The 16332-nt window shown below is 44.1% G+C and overlaps 1 protein-coding gene across 2 annotated transcripts; it reads right to left on the bottom strand.

Moving 5' to 3' along the window:
* Nucleotides 1-7658: 7658 nt before the first annotated feature.
* Nucleotides 7659-16332, bottom strand: SETD9 (SET domain containing 9). 2 transcript variants are annotated; one of them, XM_087759786.1, is made up of 6 exons: nt 16203-16332; nt 15075-15439; nt 13178-13301; nt 11837-11952; nt 9842-9947; nt 7659-7803 (listed from the first exon to the last, which is right to left on the bottom strand). In XM_087759786.1, exons 1-6 carry the CDS (start codon nt 16286-16288, stop codon nt 7716-7718), a joined length of 885 nt encoding a protein of 294 aa, XP_087615912.1. In that variant the 5' UTR covers nt 16289-16332; the 3' UTR covers nt 7659-7715. The 2 variants fall into 2 exon arrangements, with proteins under 2 accessions (XP_087615912.1, XP_087615913.1); XM_087759787.1 differs by having other exon boundaries at nt 15114-15439.

Raw genomic sequence — 16332 nt, 5'->3', positions numbered from 1 at the left:
GAATGGACACTTTAGTTATTTAATAAAGACTTTTGACCAAAATTCAGAAAATGATATGAGAGAAAAATGAATTCCGGCTAGTCTAATAGATTTTTAAATGCTGATCTTATTTAGCCTGTTGGCTAGCTAGCTGGTATCGTTTACTTTTAATTCCTTGTTAAAATGAGGCAATAATTTGCAAGATTTTGTAAATATGTAAATTCTTCATATCTTTTTAGATATCTATTTCAATATTTTCTGACTACTTCTGTGTATAGTAACATTTTTGTGCATGCTTGATGTGACATTCATAAATTTGTACCACTATGACTTTATCCATGTAAAATAGCTATTTATTGAACTTTTCTTTTAAAAGCTGGACTTACTTATTTTTCTCTCAGTTTAAACATTTAAATGGAGAACTTGTTACTGTTTATTAAAAGAATTGCGTTTTGAAAGTCAGCACGAAGATAACTGAATTGCAACCATATGAAGAAACTACATTGCCTTGGTTCTTAGATGGTGAAGCACAATTCTTATAACAAACTGTGATGAATTCTTTGTCCTTTGCCACACTTCTTCTTCATACAAGCAAACCAAAAAATCCATAATGGGCAATTGCAGTGTTGGTAAATGTATCCTTTTTATGTACAGGGAATCTGAAGAGGGTAGCTGATTCATTTAGAAGTGTAACTGGTGCTGTGATTATAGCAATACTTTTACTTTGGTTAGTCATATGTCATCTTCTCATGCTAGGTTTTTAAATGTTTAGTTTTCCTCTTGTCATGGTCAAACTGCTGAATTTACTTGAAGGATGTACAATACTGTTTGAAGAATACTAAATTGTGTACAATTAGGTCAATGAATTGTGCAATTGTTTCCTGTTTTTAATTTTTAAAACTGAGGGTCAAAAATATAGGAAAACTTCAGACCAAGTAGAACATAGTGATACTACTTAATTTAACCAAAGTCTCTAGTGAATATTTCAACTTTGAATGTAAACTAATGGATAAACTGACCAACAGGGACACTATTTGCCCAGCATTACAAGCACATTGTCTACAGACAGGGAAACTAAATACAGTAATTTATAAAATAATGACAAGGTTACTATTTTTTTTATTCCTATTTTTCATTGAAAGAAGAAGGAAGATACTATCAATTGTAAAATACAGTAGGAATGGTTATAGTCCTCCTAATAAAACAGATATTCCAGTTATTCTCAGTTCAAAGTAAGTACCCTGTGCGTAACAACAAACCTAGTGACAATCGGAACATGTTTTAGTATCAGATGTTCAAGAGGAAGTCGCTATTGTTGCATTGGTTTTAATATTTGTACATAAACACTGATTTTTTTGAGCATTATTTTGTATTTGTTGTACTTTAATACCTGGTGTACAGTTCCAGAAATAAATGTCTGGAAACCTTTCGTTACTTGTAAAGCTTTTCATGCATCTGCACTGTGTTCGCTACTTCATTTTCAGAAATATTTAGCAGTAACTCTGAACACATTTTAAGAATTCCGCTGAAGTGCACGCTACCACGCTACCTAACGTTACGCACGGAAGAGTGAAAGACGCAGCGGTGCAGGTGAAATAGTAAGTAATGATTTCCCTCAAACATTAAAACGTTATGGCTTAAGTATAGCAAAATCTTAGATGGGACTTAACGTAGCTTCAGGATAGCGCATCGCAGCAGTGTAAACCCGTATTCAAACTGCGTGGTAAGCTGTTCCTGTTCCTGTTCTCTGGTGTAAGAAAACTTCCCCAAATCCTTAAACCCATGTCAAGCTATATTACAGGTGTGAATACAAAAATTTTACTCAGCTTAGGCCTTAAAGCTCAAGTTAAACTATTTGAAAGCCTTTTTGTCTTGATTTTCCTTTCCCTCAAGAAAATGAACACTGATGTTGGACCGTGAAAATCACTGTATTACTTCAAAGATCTTGCACACCAGAGTTCTGTCAAAGACCAGAATTAGTGCTGTGCTTTCCTAGGCCCAGCGTGCTCATTTTCGCAATGGCTGGTAGAATAAAGCTTCGGGTAAAGAAATTATTATTTATTTTTCAATTAGATAGGAGTGTGAGCTGATACAATTCTGAACAGCAAAAGCTGTAATTTGCCAAGTAATGTAATGAGCTTTGCTTCCCCTGGTGAAGAGATGCAATGTAAGCATCTTCGTAACGATGGTTGATACAAGGTGCAAAACAAAATACCTACCCAAAACTCTTTGGTGACAAGCTGCACCTCCCCTTTTCTGGTTGTTTGGCACGCAGATCAATGTTGTTAGAACAAATCATAATGACCAATCCCATCTAGTCCTTTCTTGTTTTGATGCAACTAACTGTTAGCCTTGCAATGCTGGAGTCTTAAAAACGGTTTTAATTAGTGTATGTATATATAACGTAAACCTCTCCCCCCAACTCAGTCAGTACTTTAACTACTTATGTTTCCATTAAAGTAATCTCAGGACACATCTGCTTCTGCCACTAAAAAGCTAAGCAGCCCCTGAAGTCCTTACAGTGCTCGGCTGTTTGGTACCCTAGTCCTTGTTTTGTCCACAAAACGCAAGGCAGCAAAGACGAGAGGCGTGAACCCCAGCAGTCAGTTTGCTAAAAGACTTCCTACCGGTTCTTGGTTTTCTCTTCCTTCTCTGTAGGGAAAAGTAATTTAGAGCTCCCAGCAAAGCTTGGCCCTCCGGCAGAAACACGCTCTCCTGCTGCCTTCGTCCTGCGCCAAAGTCGCGGGCCTCCTCCTGCCCTGCAGCTTGGCTGCGTATCCCCGCCCGCTCCTTTGCCTTGGCGCTGGCACGCGTCTGCCTGCTGCGCACACAGATGTGACGGGGTCCATTAGCTGGGCAGAAGAATGTCCCTCCCCGCTGCTGCGGTCATTGACTTGGTTCCTGCGCCGCCAGGCGAGCTCCAGAACCAGCACGGGAAGGAGCACGCAGCCAGGGAGCAGGGCAGCCCGGCAGGCAACGAGGAGCTCCCGGGTCGGTGCAGCATCACCTTGACACGCAAAATAAAAATGCCTCAAAGCACGGCTTCGTGAGATCCAGTGAGTCAAATCAGCAACTCGCAGCCACCTAGGGTTCCTGCTGGCTGGCTCGCTCTGGCCCCTCTATGAGCTGTTTCAGCTCACTGCCATAGCAGAAAACAAAACAAGCGAGAAAGCCTGGGGTTTGCAGGGGTGGTGGCAGCGTCACCACGCTTAGCAAGGCAGATCGGCTCACGGTAGGGTCTGATGAGCAGCGGCCAGGACGGAATGGTGGCTTTGAGAGCAGGGAGGAGGGGACGGATGAGCAGCAGCGGCATTTGCGCACACTCACGCCTTTCCCCTCTCCTCCTGCTGGAGTGCCATGGGAGCTGCCGGGGGAACCGTAGTCCCTGCGCCAGTCCCACTCAGATATGCGTGTACTTGTATAGAAACACGCCTGTGCACGTATGAATATATACACACACACATATATGAACATATACACGCCTACATACCCTTCAATAGTTGAACAGATTGTATGTTTTTCAGCACCTGACAAACTCATTCTTGGTCCTTCCAAATCAGAGGGGCCGCAGCAGAGAGATGTGGTTTGCCTTGCTCACACTCTGCGGCCACAGGCGGTGGTGATGGAGAAACGAGACATCCTGAGGAAGGGTGGCCTCCGAGCTGCCACCAGCCGCCCCCCGACCCAGCCCTTCAGGGCAGACTCCCCACGCGGACGGGTGTTTCAGACACACGTGTGCCAGCCAGGAAAGCTGGCACGGGCTGTTTTATGTCCACCTGCTGTAAATCGTACTGGTGATACTTCAGAATCTTCCGTACTGAGTACTTCAGCAGCTTGATTAAGAATTGCTTTTTTACAGTGAGTTTCCGATTCTTGTGCTGACCCCTTGCAGCCACCTCCCCCAGCAGACACAGTCTCTCCTGATGGGGGCCAGCTCTCTATTCTTTCTGGGAGTCTGCAGCACCCCTGCAAAGTTCGTTAGCTCATCTCTTGATCTTTCAAGCACCTCTGTTCTCCTGCCATGCTGAATTGACAGGGATTCCAGCTAACAACCTCCTGGAGAACTACAGTCGACTGTTACCACCAGCTTTGCCTTTTGAGCTAAGAAGTCAGAAGTCAGAGCCGTGCAGACCAGTTTTCTTCAGAAGAGCCTGGTAAGACCAGCTGGGTGTCTCTTGATGCAATCATCTCATTTATTCCAAAAGCTGATTTCACCATCTGAACAGCAGCAGCTGCCCCTCAGAGTTTCCAAGTCAATACTGTAGTGTCAAGGGCTCCATCCTCCTGCCCCTGCTGAGGAGGCAGAGGGAACTGGCCCAACCTGCTAAGCTTCTCAGCCTTTCAGCCCCCAAATTTGTCAAGCTGCACTCGCTGCCTGCAGTCAGGGGACTCCCACACTGGCAGCGCCAGGCCTACCAGGACATTTACCACAGGGGTAAGGAGTTCAGACAAATCCAGGAAAAATAACCCTGACACTCTCCATGCAGTGGCGAACCTTTCAATTTTCCCCACGGACTCCTGGCCTTGCTCTTACGTTGGTGTGGTGGGGTGACCCTGGCTGGATGCCGGGTGCCCACCAAGCTGCTCTATCACCCCCCTCCTCAGCAGGATGAGGAGGAGAAAATAAGATGGAAAAGAACTCATGGGTCAAGATAAAAGCAGTTTAATAAAGGAAAAGCGAAGGCTGAGCAGAAGCGAAGGAAAACAAAAATGGGAATGGGAAGCAGGGCCTCAGTAGATGTAGCGGTCACTCCGTAAGACGAACGTCATAGTAACGAATGCCCCCCTCTCCTCCTCCTTTCTCTTGGCTTTTATTGCTGAGCAGACATCATATGGTATGGCATATCCCTTTGGCCAGTTTGGGTCAGCTGTCCTGGCTGCGTCCCCTCCCCCAGCCCAATGGCGAGGGGGGAATGTTGGAGAGACAGCCTTCATGCTGTGGGAGCACGGCTCAGCAGCACCCAAAACACTGGTGTGTTACCAGCACCCTTCCAGCTACCAATACAAAGCACAGCACTGTGAGGGCTGCTGTGGGGAAAATTAACTCCATCCCAGCCAGGCTGTGATCCCCGCCGAGGACCCCAGCCAGTGCACCACAGCTGGCAACAGATCTCAACGTACAAATTCTCCCCTCAATTAGTGCAGTATTTTAACACGTGCAGACTACGGGTCCGCATCTGGGAGAAGGACTTTGCGGATCTGGCCTGTCAGTAATTGAAACTGCCTTACATTTTAGTTTGATTTTCCTTTCCTTCTTCTACCACTAAGTGTACAGGCATAGAGAGGCAGAGTTACCCAAGTAAGCCCCTATTCTTAGGGAACTCCCATGAAAATCACCCAGGTAAATCATCTTTCAAGAGAGAGATTGTACTTCCTGTAATGAATTATTTATTATTATTAACAAACCATAAATAGATTGCATAGAGACTTTTACTGGGTTATTATCAGATTGCACGTTACATCTGAAATAACGTCAGACTGCATCCTCCTCCCAGGCACTGGCAGTGTCAGTTTGGCGGTAACAAATGGGCGCACAGGGCATCAGGATGACTTTCACCTTTAATGAAGGGATGGGAGTCTAAAGACAAGGAAAAGCCTGACATACCTGAAGCCCTTTCATAGGCTGCAGCACTTTACTGGACCATTATTTCTACTCTTCCATCTTCCTTTCTCCTGCTCAGTCCCCGTGTTGTGCGGCTTCCTGCTCAGAAGTACCACCTGACGGCACCTCCTTCTCCTGCTCCTGCCATATTTTGGCTTTTTATAGCCACCAGTTGACAGAAATCAATTGCTGCTGCCAGTTCCAGACCAGGCCTTGCTCTCCCCTACGTACGAGCTGTCCCTGAAGCAGGCTGTCAGGCTTCAGTATTTCAGCAAGGAGAAGCTAGTCCCAGGTACCCTGTCAGTGACAGGCAGCCTGCGCTTCAGCACTGCAATCCCCCGCCGCCGTGCAATGTTCGCATCCGGGAGGCGGGAAGCGCAGTAACGCAAACCTTTCTCAATGAATGAGTTGTAAACCTGGGTTCCACCGTCGTCGGACAGGAGCGTACTTTCAAATCCAGTCATTTAAGAAGTATTAACAAGTATATGATGAGACAGCTGAAGTCACCTAATGCCCTCGCATGACAGCATCTCAGCCTGGAGAACATGAACAGCACCGGCCTCTCCTGGCATTCCGAGACTGGTATTCCCCACCTGCCCATAAACCCCGACCCGCCGAGCTCAGCAGCATTGCAGGCACCCTGATGACCAGCCGCCGCCTCCGAGATCAATAGATGCACAATAGCCTCCTCCAGAGTCAGCGGGGGAGATAAGGGGTCCTCTGGGTGGTGGAGGATGAGCATCCTCTTCAGTAGACTGGAGATCACTGCCTGCTCTGATCCATTACCACGCCATGAAGACACAAGGACTGTCACTAGAGGTTGTCCCCAGCATCTTCATAAAACTTGTACGACCCATGCTGAGCCACATGCCACTGTCTCATAGCTCTGCTGTTTAAATCTTCCTGAAAAAGCCAGCCTTCTCCGGCTGAGGAGTTCCAGGTGAATATGAAAGACAAGGTTCGGGCTTGGAAGGAGACCAAGTAGCACAGACACCGAAAAACTGCATTCAGAAAAGGAGACTCGGTGCTTCTGCAGCTAAGCAGGGCACCCCGGCTGCCCCAACCACTACCAGGTTTGTGAGAGCACAGTTTCCCAGTTCCTCCATTCTCATGAGCTTATGCCAACCACAAATTCACTGGGACGCTTGCTGGGACTTCTGCAGTATATACTGGGATGATTTTTCTTTCCCAAGCTGTTTAGCCAGACCAAAAGACTGACAAGCTGTCTCTTGTTTATTTTCTGAAGGCAGTTTGCAGACAGCAGCAAGAATTAATGTGGGAGTGGCTGGCTCTGTTTATGCCAGTAACTCATTAAAAAAAAAAATACACAGCACACTTGGTTGGCGTTATTTCTTCCAGCTATGCTGCAACATGAAGTTCTCTCTCTTTGAGAATAAAAGCTATAAAAGTTGCCACATGCCAGGAAACTTTCACTGAACCACTGAAACTAGGATTGGACAGGGCTTCAAGATAAAACCACCTTTCCTCCTGCCCCAACACAGGCACAGCTAAAGCCAGTGGCTCAAGCTGGCCTCTTGATGACAGCGCACCATGCAGGCACATCTGAAGGGCCACTGTTCCAAAATTGGCTGCATAAAACATTTGGGCAACTGGCTACATTGAAATGCCTTCTAAAAGGAAGGAGATACCAAGGGGACCAACTCCAAGAAAACCAGAACAAGAACTAGTAATTACCGTGAACTATGAGGATTATCTGAGGAATAGTTCACGAGAGGGAAGTCATTTTTACAAACTGTGTCCACTGTAAGCACGAGACATGAAATGGCAAAATATGAAAACTGGGCCACAGTTAGAGACAACTGTGCAAACTAGAAGATTAAATGACATGTCCAGAACTTAGGATTTTATTTTATAAGCTTCTGTATGGACAGCTGAACACCAATAAGCAATAATATCAGCAACAGTAGACAACTGAGAACCTAATGATGTAAATTGTTAAACCTTCACCTCTGCATCAAATGTGGAGTATTTTCAGGGAAATACAAGCCTGCAGCTTGCTTTCTAAATGGTAAAGCTACAGCCCTCCGTTATGTAAAAATGCCCATGAAGCTTGAAGTACACACAGAGTAAGTATTTTAATGACACAGATTTCTTCAGTCTTGAACCTATTAATTCAGCTGACAATGGTGTAGTAATTAGAAAAAAGTTCTTCTCCTTGCTTGATGTCTCTGAGAGTGACAAGCACTACACACCTCGGGTGGCTGTAAAAAAAGGAAAAGCAAAACATGTGGAAGTGAACAATTCTGGCTTCATTTGAATTTTTTTAATTCTTCACAGCAAGGAGCTAAAACAATGGCGCTGTCTAGATTACTTTTGGGAGTAACATGCATAATGCAGGCCAGGGAGCCTGGAAAAACAACACTGAAATACAGATAGCAAATGTAAGCAAAACCAATATAACTACCAAAAAAAGCACAGCCTATGTGGGTATGCAAATAACGTTTCCACTCACACAAATATTGAGAAATGTAAAGCATTACTCAAGACAGAGAAAAAGACACTTACACAGACAGGAGGAGAAGCTACAGCAAAGTTCATGGAGCAGAAATCATTCCTCTAGACACGCCTCCCCACAGGCGCTCCTTGACTAAAACCACTCTCAGCCAAACAACATCCAGGAAGAGAGCTCAGAGCCGCATCAGAGACCTGCTGCAATCTACGATGATGGGTGAATTCTCCATAAACCCCAAGCTGAAATCAGTGGCTGGCAAACAGTTTTCTTACAGAGAGACAGAGGAACCCAGCCCCCTACACCTCCTTTAAGTAAATGGCCACGCCCTAACGCTGAAGTATCTATTCTAGGAAGGAGAGCACATTCTTCTGATGCTGATGACAGTGAAAGTGAAGGACAGCATCAACGCAAACAGTCCCCACTACTAAGAAATTCAGTGTGATGCCATTTTGAAACAAATCAAATGACTACAACAAAAAGGTAAACAAGTACCAAGAATTCTTTTACAAGATCGAAAAAGATTCAGAAACCAGATTACCTATGTTGCCAGCACTGTAAATATTAATATCAAAACAAGCAGCTAGAAGCAGATGGGATCTTTTGTCTAGTGGCTGTACACCGGGAGAACAGATGACTGAAAGACTGTATTTTCTTGGACAGATTCCAAGGAAGAGAGCAAAATTCCCCCTTCCTGAAATGGTCCCATAGCTCAGCTCTGCTCACTGCACTTTCACACTTCAAGTACAGCATCCAGGCTTCCTGAGAGGTTGGTCTTACCGTTTCTTTTATTAGCATTTATTTATTTATTTGCAGATTACACGTGCACCTTTAACCTTGCCTCAACAAAGTCTAAGTTTAATCAGAAAAACTATTTTTCCAATAGGCACCGTGACTTTCTCCAAACACACTTCAGAGTTTTAAAATAACTCCAGAATGACATTAAAAGTCTAGATGATCTGCTCTAAAATCCTTACACATCCTCTGGATGAAGAGGATTATTTGGTTCCTGAAGGCAGCAACTGGACCAGAAGCACAAATTTCTTTAGTGTGTTAAATTCAGGACCAACATCACAACTTACTTTCCCACAGCTTCAAAGTTATTCTTGACTACATTCCAGTACACGACACTCACTTCCAGACATACTGTCCTTGTTGTCCATATTGCTGCTTGTACATATTCATCTAATTGTCACTTCTCCCACATTTCCAAACAAAAACCTGAGAAAGGTTCCTAAGTGTTTTAATTTCTAAAAGAGGTGGATTTTAAGGTCATAATGAGGATGTTCTAATTGTGTAGCATAATGAAAAGTCACATGCCTTTATACTGCATAGTATTTCACTTGTCTCAACACACATTAATTTTAGGTTTCTTCTTACAAATTAATCTGCCTATTCCTCACATAAGCAGAAGATATGGACAACAAGAGAGCAAGAAGCCTAAATCTCAGCTACCTTAGAAGAGCTTTGATTGCTTAAAGGTTGCTAACAACATTTGAAATACATACTGAAAAACCTCAGTACTGTAATACAAGCAAAATATAACTAGTGCTCGATGGGATTCAGAAGAATCACTCTAGTGTAACCACTGCTTGTAAAACTGTCTTCAGAGCTATCCTGATCTCACTTGCAGAGATGTGGAAAAAGGAACAAAAATAAATAGTCTTGTAAATCACATAAGATTAGTCTATTCAAAGAGCTTCTTCATTCTTCAACTATGTTTGTCTTTTTTACACATACAGTATGCTTTGCAGCATACAAATCTATGAGCTCTTTGATTTGCTGCTAACCTCTCTATGTCATGGCTGTAGACGATGTTTGGAAGATACTGTTTCAGTTCTACTGGAAAATATCCCGGCACATCAAACTCCTGATAACACACGTTGGCTGCTTTTTCTAGAAAGAAGAAAAAAAAAAAAAGTCTCTATGATACTCAGAAAATCTTAGATAGGGTTTAGAGATGTGTAAAAATATCAAATGTGCTTCTGCAAAAGTACCAGATGCTTCATCAAGCCTGAAAACCATGCCCCTGTTGGCAGCTGCTACACTCCTCTGAAGTCCTATTTTGAATTTACACAGGAGATACACAACCAACTATAGGAGCTTTAATTCATCCTTATTGCATTAAACATGAAGACCTGATGAAAAGCTGGACATGAGCCAGCAACGTGTGCTCGCAGCCCAGAAAGCCAACCGCCTCCTGGGCTGCAGCAAAAGAAGGGTGGCCAGCAGGTCGAGGGAGGGGATTCTGCCCCTCTGCTCTGCTCTGGTGAGACCCCACCTGGAGTGCTGCGTCCAGCTCTGGGGTCCTCAGCACAGGAAGGACATGGACCTGTTGGAGCGGGTCCAGAGGAGGGACACAAAAATCATAAGAGGGATGGAGCACCTCTCCTGCGAGGACAGGCTGAGAGAATTGGTGTTGGTCAGCCCAGAGAACAGAAGGCTCCAGGGAGACCTTATTGCAGCCTTTCTGTACTTAAAGAGGGCCTACAAGAAATATGGGGATAGTCTTTTTAGCAAGGCCTGTTGTGACAGCACAAGGGGTAATGGTTTTAAACTAAAAGAGGGTAGATTTAGACTAGATATAAGGAAGACATTTTTTATGATGGTGGTGGTGAAACACTGGGATGGGTTGCCCAGAGAGGGGGTAGATGCCCCATCCCTGGAAACATTCAAGGTCAGGTTGGACATGGCTCTGAGCAACCTGTTCTAGTTGAAGGTGCTTATTGTAGGTGGATTGGACTAGATGGCCTTTAAAGGTCCCCTCCAACCCAAACCATTCTATGATTCTATGATTATCAACATGTATATGAAGGGGCACAACTTGCATAGCACCAGGGGTAACTTACAGCATTGCTAAATGTTGTTAATATACAACATTCGCTTTTCAGTTAAAAAAAATCTTGAAAAAAATTTTCCTGGTGGCAAAATATGTCATAAATACAGCCAGGGAGAAAATCACCATCTGTCCAGCAAGAAGAAGGAAATTTTCCTTATGTGGACATTGGATCTGGAAGAAATAGTTTCATGGGACAGCCTTTTTTCTCCATGCCAGTCAATACCTGGTTTGCTACTCCAGCAACCTTTCTGGATGCTACCTGGAGGCAGGGCATCTTTACTGTAATGCAGGCTCTGAAAGCCACTTAGAAGCTAGGTATGGTAGCAATTCACCTTTCTGCATTTCACAACCATTCCCATGAATGGGTTATTCCCCCAAACCTTAAGACCAACACGTACTGTGTGAAACAGAATAAATAGTTCCTCTCTTCATATCCAACAGCTAGATCATACCAACAGTTTCCTAGATTTTGTGCATAAACTTAAGGAAGTCTAAGAAAAGTATTATAGTTCAAACTGAGCAGTGACAGAATCTTACTGTACATGTCACTGTGCTTTCTCATGAAGCCTGCTGGAACTGTACTGAGGAACTTGATCTGCAACTCTGTGTACTGTCTCAGCCCAGCAGTCCTTTGCCAGATACCCTTTCCCACCACCTCACATTTTGGGATGCGTGCCTTTCATTCTACACACCAAGACGACGACTGGGGGATCTAGGAGAGTCACTGAGTAATGCACAAGGATATCTGAAGCACTGCTGTGCTGAAGGATTCTAACACCCAGCTGTCACAAAAGGCCTCAGAAACTCTTCATCCTCTAAGTGCTTATCTTGTTTTAAACAGCAGTATTGTCCCCCAACATCAGTAGCTGATTCTCTGTGTCACCTCCAAAATAATTTATGTCCCTAAAGACAAACTCAAGCCTGGAAAATTTACTTGGCAACTTACCATGTGAGCAGTTGTTGACATACTGTCCCACCGCTAGTGGGTTTTGCGGGGCAGCTGTGAGCCAGCTCTCATCGCTCATTTGAAATGGGCCAAGTTGATCTCTCCTGCTGCAAGACCTGAAACGACCAACAGCGTTAACGTGAATCACTGCTCCTTCACTTAACAGGTTACCTGTACTTCCTCCTGTAGAAACAGCCACAGTCGCTGGGTGAAGTTACAGCTGTCCAGCCCACCCGGGAGACAGGACAACACTGGGGTGGGGGTGTGTGTGCACGGACCAACACCTCGATGATACTTTAAGAAGTACAGTTAAACCTCCCACTAGTGTGTGGTGTTGTTCAGACTCTGGTGGAAGAACCTGCACAAAACCACCCCATACAATTCCAGAAATCCACATCAAATGTTACCATTATGGAAGTGTCAACACATCTCGTTCACCTCTAAAGATGTGAAGGCTCATTTCAATATCAACTTCGAACTCACTCCCAGAATTAAAATCTGGTATTAGTAGGTATTAGTGTTCAAATTAGGTATTATTTTAGATCATTTTGCTTGTTATTAATTTTATTTTCTTTTCATGTCATATTTAAACACAAATTGCTACAAATTATATTTGAAGGTAAGCTAAAACAGTCCAGGTTAGCTGTGTCAGGGGAAGTTCAGGTTGGACATTAGGAAAAGGTTCTTCACACAGAGGGTGGTCGGTCCCTGGAACAGGCTCCCCAGGGAAGTGGTCACGGCACCAAGCCCGCCAAGAGTTCAAGGAGCACCTGGACAATGCTCTTAGTCGTATGGTTTAGTTTTAGGTAGTCCTGTGAGGAGCAGGGAGTTGGACTCGATGATCGTTATGGGTCCCTTCCAATGTGAGATGATAATAATAACAAAAATAATAATATTAATTACTAATAAAATAAATAATAATAATAAGGGTTACTGCTCCCTTCTTAAGTGCTGCTCATCTGTAGACCAGAGCTGGAGTTACCGGATTCATCCTTTTGGTATTAGCAAGTCCATATACAGGCTTTTTTTTTTTAATCCACTAAGCAGATTTGAGTAACAGCTCAGAAACATTAAAAAAAAAATTATGCTACATCCTGCTCCTATTAAAACTATTTTCTTTACACAAAACAGTCTCTGTACATCAAAATGCATCTCATTGGTGTTACAGATGAAGACACAAGTACATAACAGCTCTTGTGTTGTTTGCATTACGAGGTACACGTAGGTGGATGATATTAAAATATAACTCAGTTTAGGGTAAGATAATAGGGAACTGAGACTATTGGTACCACTGTTTTAAATCAGTTGAGTGACAATTCCCTGTTTCTTTTGACTGCTTACCTGTACACTGATCTTGATAGTCCTTTATCGTTCCCATCAATAAGGACGCCATCTATGCACCTAAAAATAAAGGGATTGCCAAGGGACTGGAAAAAGATGGGCTCATGCTTTCTGTATACTGTACCTGTTGCAAGACAGATATGATTATTTCAGGAGAAAACCAGTTAACTGTCAGAATGGGCTTACAATATCATTCAGTCCCCTCCATACAGAAACTCAAAGGAGACAGAGGGGGTAGGAGAGAACTCCTCTCTCAGTTAATGACATTGACACTTCTAAACCTAGAGGCTTTTAGACACATCTCTGTGGGATGCAAAAAAAATCTAAATGAGCTGAAATATTCCAAAGAGAAGATGCCACTGAAGAAAATCATTAAAGAGAAGGCCTCTGTCCAGTATCCACCTGAGAGGTAGCTAAAGCATTGCAGCCAACTGGCCTGCTTCAGAGAGGAAAACGTGACGTGACATTTGTTCAGGAAAGCGCAGCTGAAGATATTAGGCCGTTTTGTTACTGCTGTGTCAGGCAGGACTCTGAAAAGCACACACACAGACAGCAAAGAAGCTGAAACACCCCCCTCCGCCACCCTGATCAGACATTTTGTTTGGTACAGGAGAGGCAAAATGCCAAACCAAGAACAGACAAATCATTTCAGCAGACCGTTTCCCAATCTGTGGACAGGATTTAACCTACCCCAGGTTCCAAGCACAGAAAAATCACAGCAGACTGGCTTGCAACTTTTCACGACATTGCAGTCCTACATCCCTCACACCCACTACACCATCTCCAGCGACCCTGCGCAGAAATCCCTCATTGCAGTCTCCGGAGGAGCCAGGCGAAGGCCCCGCCGGCAGGCAGCACTCACTGCTCAAACACGGGCAGGAGAGCACTGGCCTGCTCTCTCCACAGGGTCCCTTCCTCAGCCAGCAGCCCTGCAGTTTCCTTCACACCCCTGAAAAAGGCAGGCATTTCAACAGCTCCTCCTCTTGTTTTGCTAGATGAGCTGCTAGAGGAGACTCTCAATGGGCCTACACTCACATTTAGTATGTGCCTGAAATTTGAGGGGAGCGGCAAGGCCACAGGCTCATTCCCTGTGACTGCCATTTGACAAGTGGTCAGTTTACCAGTCAATGGTAATGGCCAGACACTCCTGCTTTGGCATGGCAAAACATGCTCCGCTGCCCAATGCTTAGGCCGGTCCCGGTCCCGCAATGCTGGCACAAGCTAGAGACCGCAGGCAGGGGACGGTTCTGTTGACAGATGAAACAGAAACAAATCCAAAGTGTTTCAGCAGAACTGTCCTAGCTTGGCCGCACCGACAGAATTACAGATCTTTTTAATAAATGTAAGCAAATACAGTTCCAAGAAATGAGGGGGAGGAACAGAGAAGTGCTGATTTTCCAAACATGCTTTGTGGAAGAGAGTTCTACTAAATAAAGGTTTTTTCATTCTCCAATTTATACTTTTGTGCTTTGAAAAAGGTCATAGTCTTGTATGCTAATCTGTGTGGAGATCTCAAAACCTCATCTTTCAGATCCTTATCCAAAACAGAAACCCCAAAGAATTAAACTGTATTGTTCATCTGCTTGAAAATGCTCCCATGCATTTGTGTTTAAAGAATATGGAAAAACTTTTCCAGCAGCTGAAAAATCAGACTCTGAGTACTGGAAGTTTTTTTTATAAACAAAATTACCCCCCCCCCCCAATACTGCTTTGCTTATTTCCAAAAGAACTCTAGTCAGTTTATACAGAAATTCTCATTCACCATAACTTGTAATTTTGTTAAGGGATGACAGAAATAAAACCCGTAAAATAAAAATTAGTGTAGAACTTTGGCATTCTATAATTAGATGGTTAGAAATTACACCTAACTTAATCAGAAAAAAGAACATTCCATTACCAGGGTACATAGATACAACTGTCCCTTTTGGTACAAAACCTTTGGTAACAAATACTCCAGTTCCAGCAGATACCAGGGAACTTCGGTCGCGAGTAATACTGAACCCCAGTGTATTAAACAGAACTTCCTCTGGACTAAACACATGTTGACTGTGATGGTTACATGAATTTACTTCTGATCGCTTCTGCTCGACAGTCAATAATTCCAGATATTTACATCTGATTTCTGGAAATAAGGCCAAAATATGCATTTGTCTACTGAAATCATTTATGAACAGAGCTTTAAATATTTTCAGTAGTGTTTCAAAGACATCTTCATCGGAGATAATTTTGTCTTGGGAGCTTTCGGGAACATATCGGAGGGTCCTGTAAAGAAAAAAAAATATTTTAATATTACATTTTTCCTAAATAAAATACTGAAGAGCCATTTTACAGCAGCAACTTATACGCACTGTTGTTTCAAACAAACCCAAACTCTAAAGAATATTCTTTCATACCTGTCCTACTAGAAAACCATCATCTGTTTATTTACAAGGCAAGTAGGTTAAACCCCACTGAGCTCTCAGTGACAACTATACCAAAAATCAAATATATGCGATTATCAAAGTTTATAAAAATACATATATAGTTCATTACACTTTAAATGAGACAAATATTATGTTGACTAGAGAGATTTTAATTTATGCTACTTATAAGAATGTCGCATTTAAATTCAAGCGCTACTTTTACCTTTCAAAAAAGGGCAAACACATCTTACCGAAAAAAAAAGAAAAACCTATCCATCTACTTTTAACATTAAACACCATTTTAAAGTGTCCAAGTTATACGCCAGCGAGGTGACACACAAGGCTGAACCACTTTGGCAAAGCAGCCACCTCCCAGTGAAAAGCACGAGATAGCTCCTGCGGCGCCCCCGGCCACTCCCGAGAGGGGGGAGCGGGGTTGCGGCCACGGCAGCTCCTCGCCCCCCCGAGGGGAGCTCTCACCCAGCTCCAGCAGCTACTCGAAGCCGAAAAACCCTGCGGGAAAACCATCAGGCGGCACCGGCTGCCGCCACCTCACCCCGCCGGAGGGCAGAAGCGGCCTCGCCGCTGCCCGGCGGCGGCCAGGACCCGTCCCTCCGCCTCACCTGCGCTTGCGGCGGAGGTTGAGGGCCAGCCAGGGCACGAAGCGGTACTTGTAAGCGTCCCACCGCCGCCACAGGGCTCGCAACATGGCGGCGGGCGAGCTGCGCCCTCTCCCGTCACGACCGCCCTGGC

This window comes from Nipponia nippon, unplaced genomic scaffold (genome assembly GCF_047370975.1).
Source record: "Nipponia nippon isolate SJK-2023a ecotype South Korea unplaced genomic scaffold, ASM4737097v1 scaffold_20, whole genome shotgun sequence".
NCBI classification, from domain to species: domain Eukaryota; kingdom Metazoa; phylum Chordata; class Aves; order Pelecaniformes; family Threskiornithidae; genus Nipponia; species Nipponia nippon.
Note: the sequence above shows the minus strand (reverse complement) of the source record. Positions and strands in the feature narration are given on the sequence as shown.

What these genes read in the sequence shown, in the direction of transcription:
- SETD9 (XM_087759786.1), bottom strand. Translation starts at nt 16,288, where the DNA reads ATGTTGCGAGCCCTGTGGCGGCGGTGGGACGCTTACAAGTACCGCTTC. An exon ending in AGTTGTATCTATGTACCCTG is followed by an intron (nt 13,302 to 15,074) that starts GTAATGGAATGT and finishes GTCTTGCAACAG; the next exon opens with GTACAGTATACAGAAAGCAT. An exon ending in CTATCAAGATCAGTGTACAG is followed by an intron (nt 11,953 to 13,177) that starts GTAAGCAGTCAA and finishes TGGTCGTTTCAG; the next exon opens with GTCTTGCAGCAGGAGAGATC.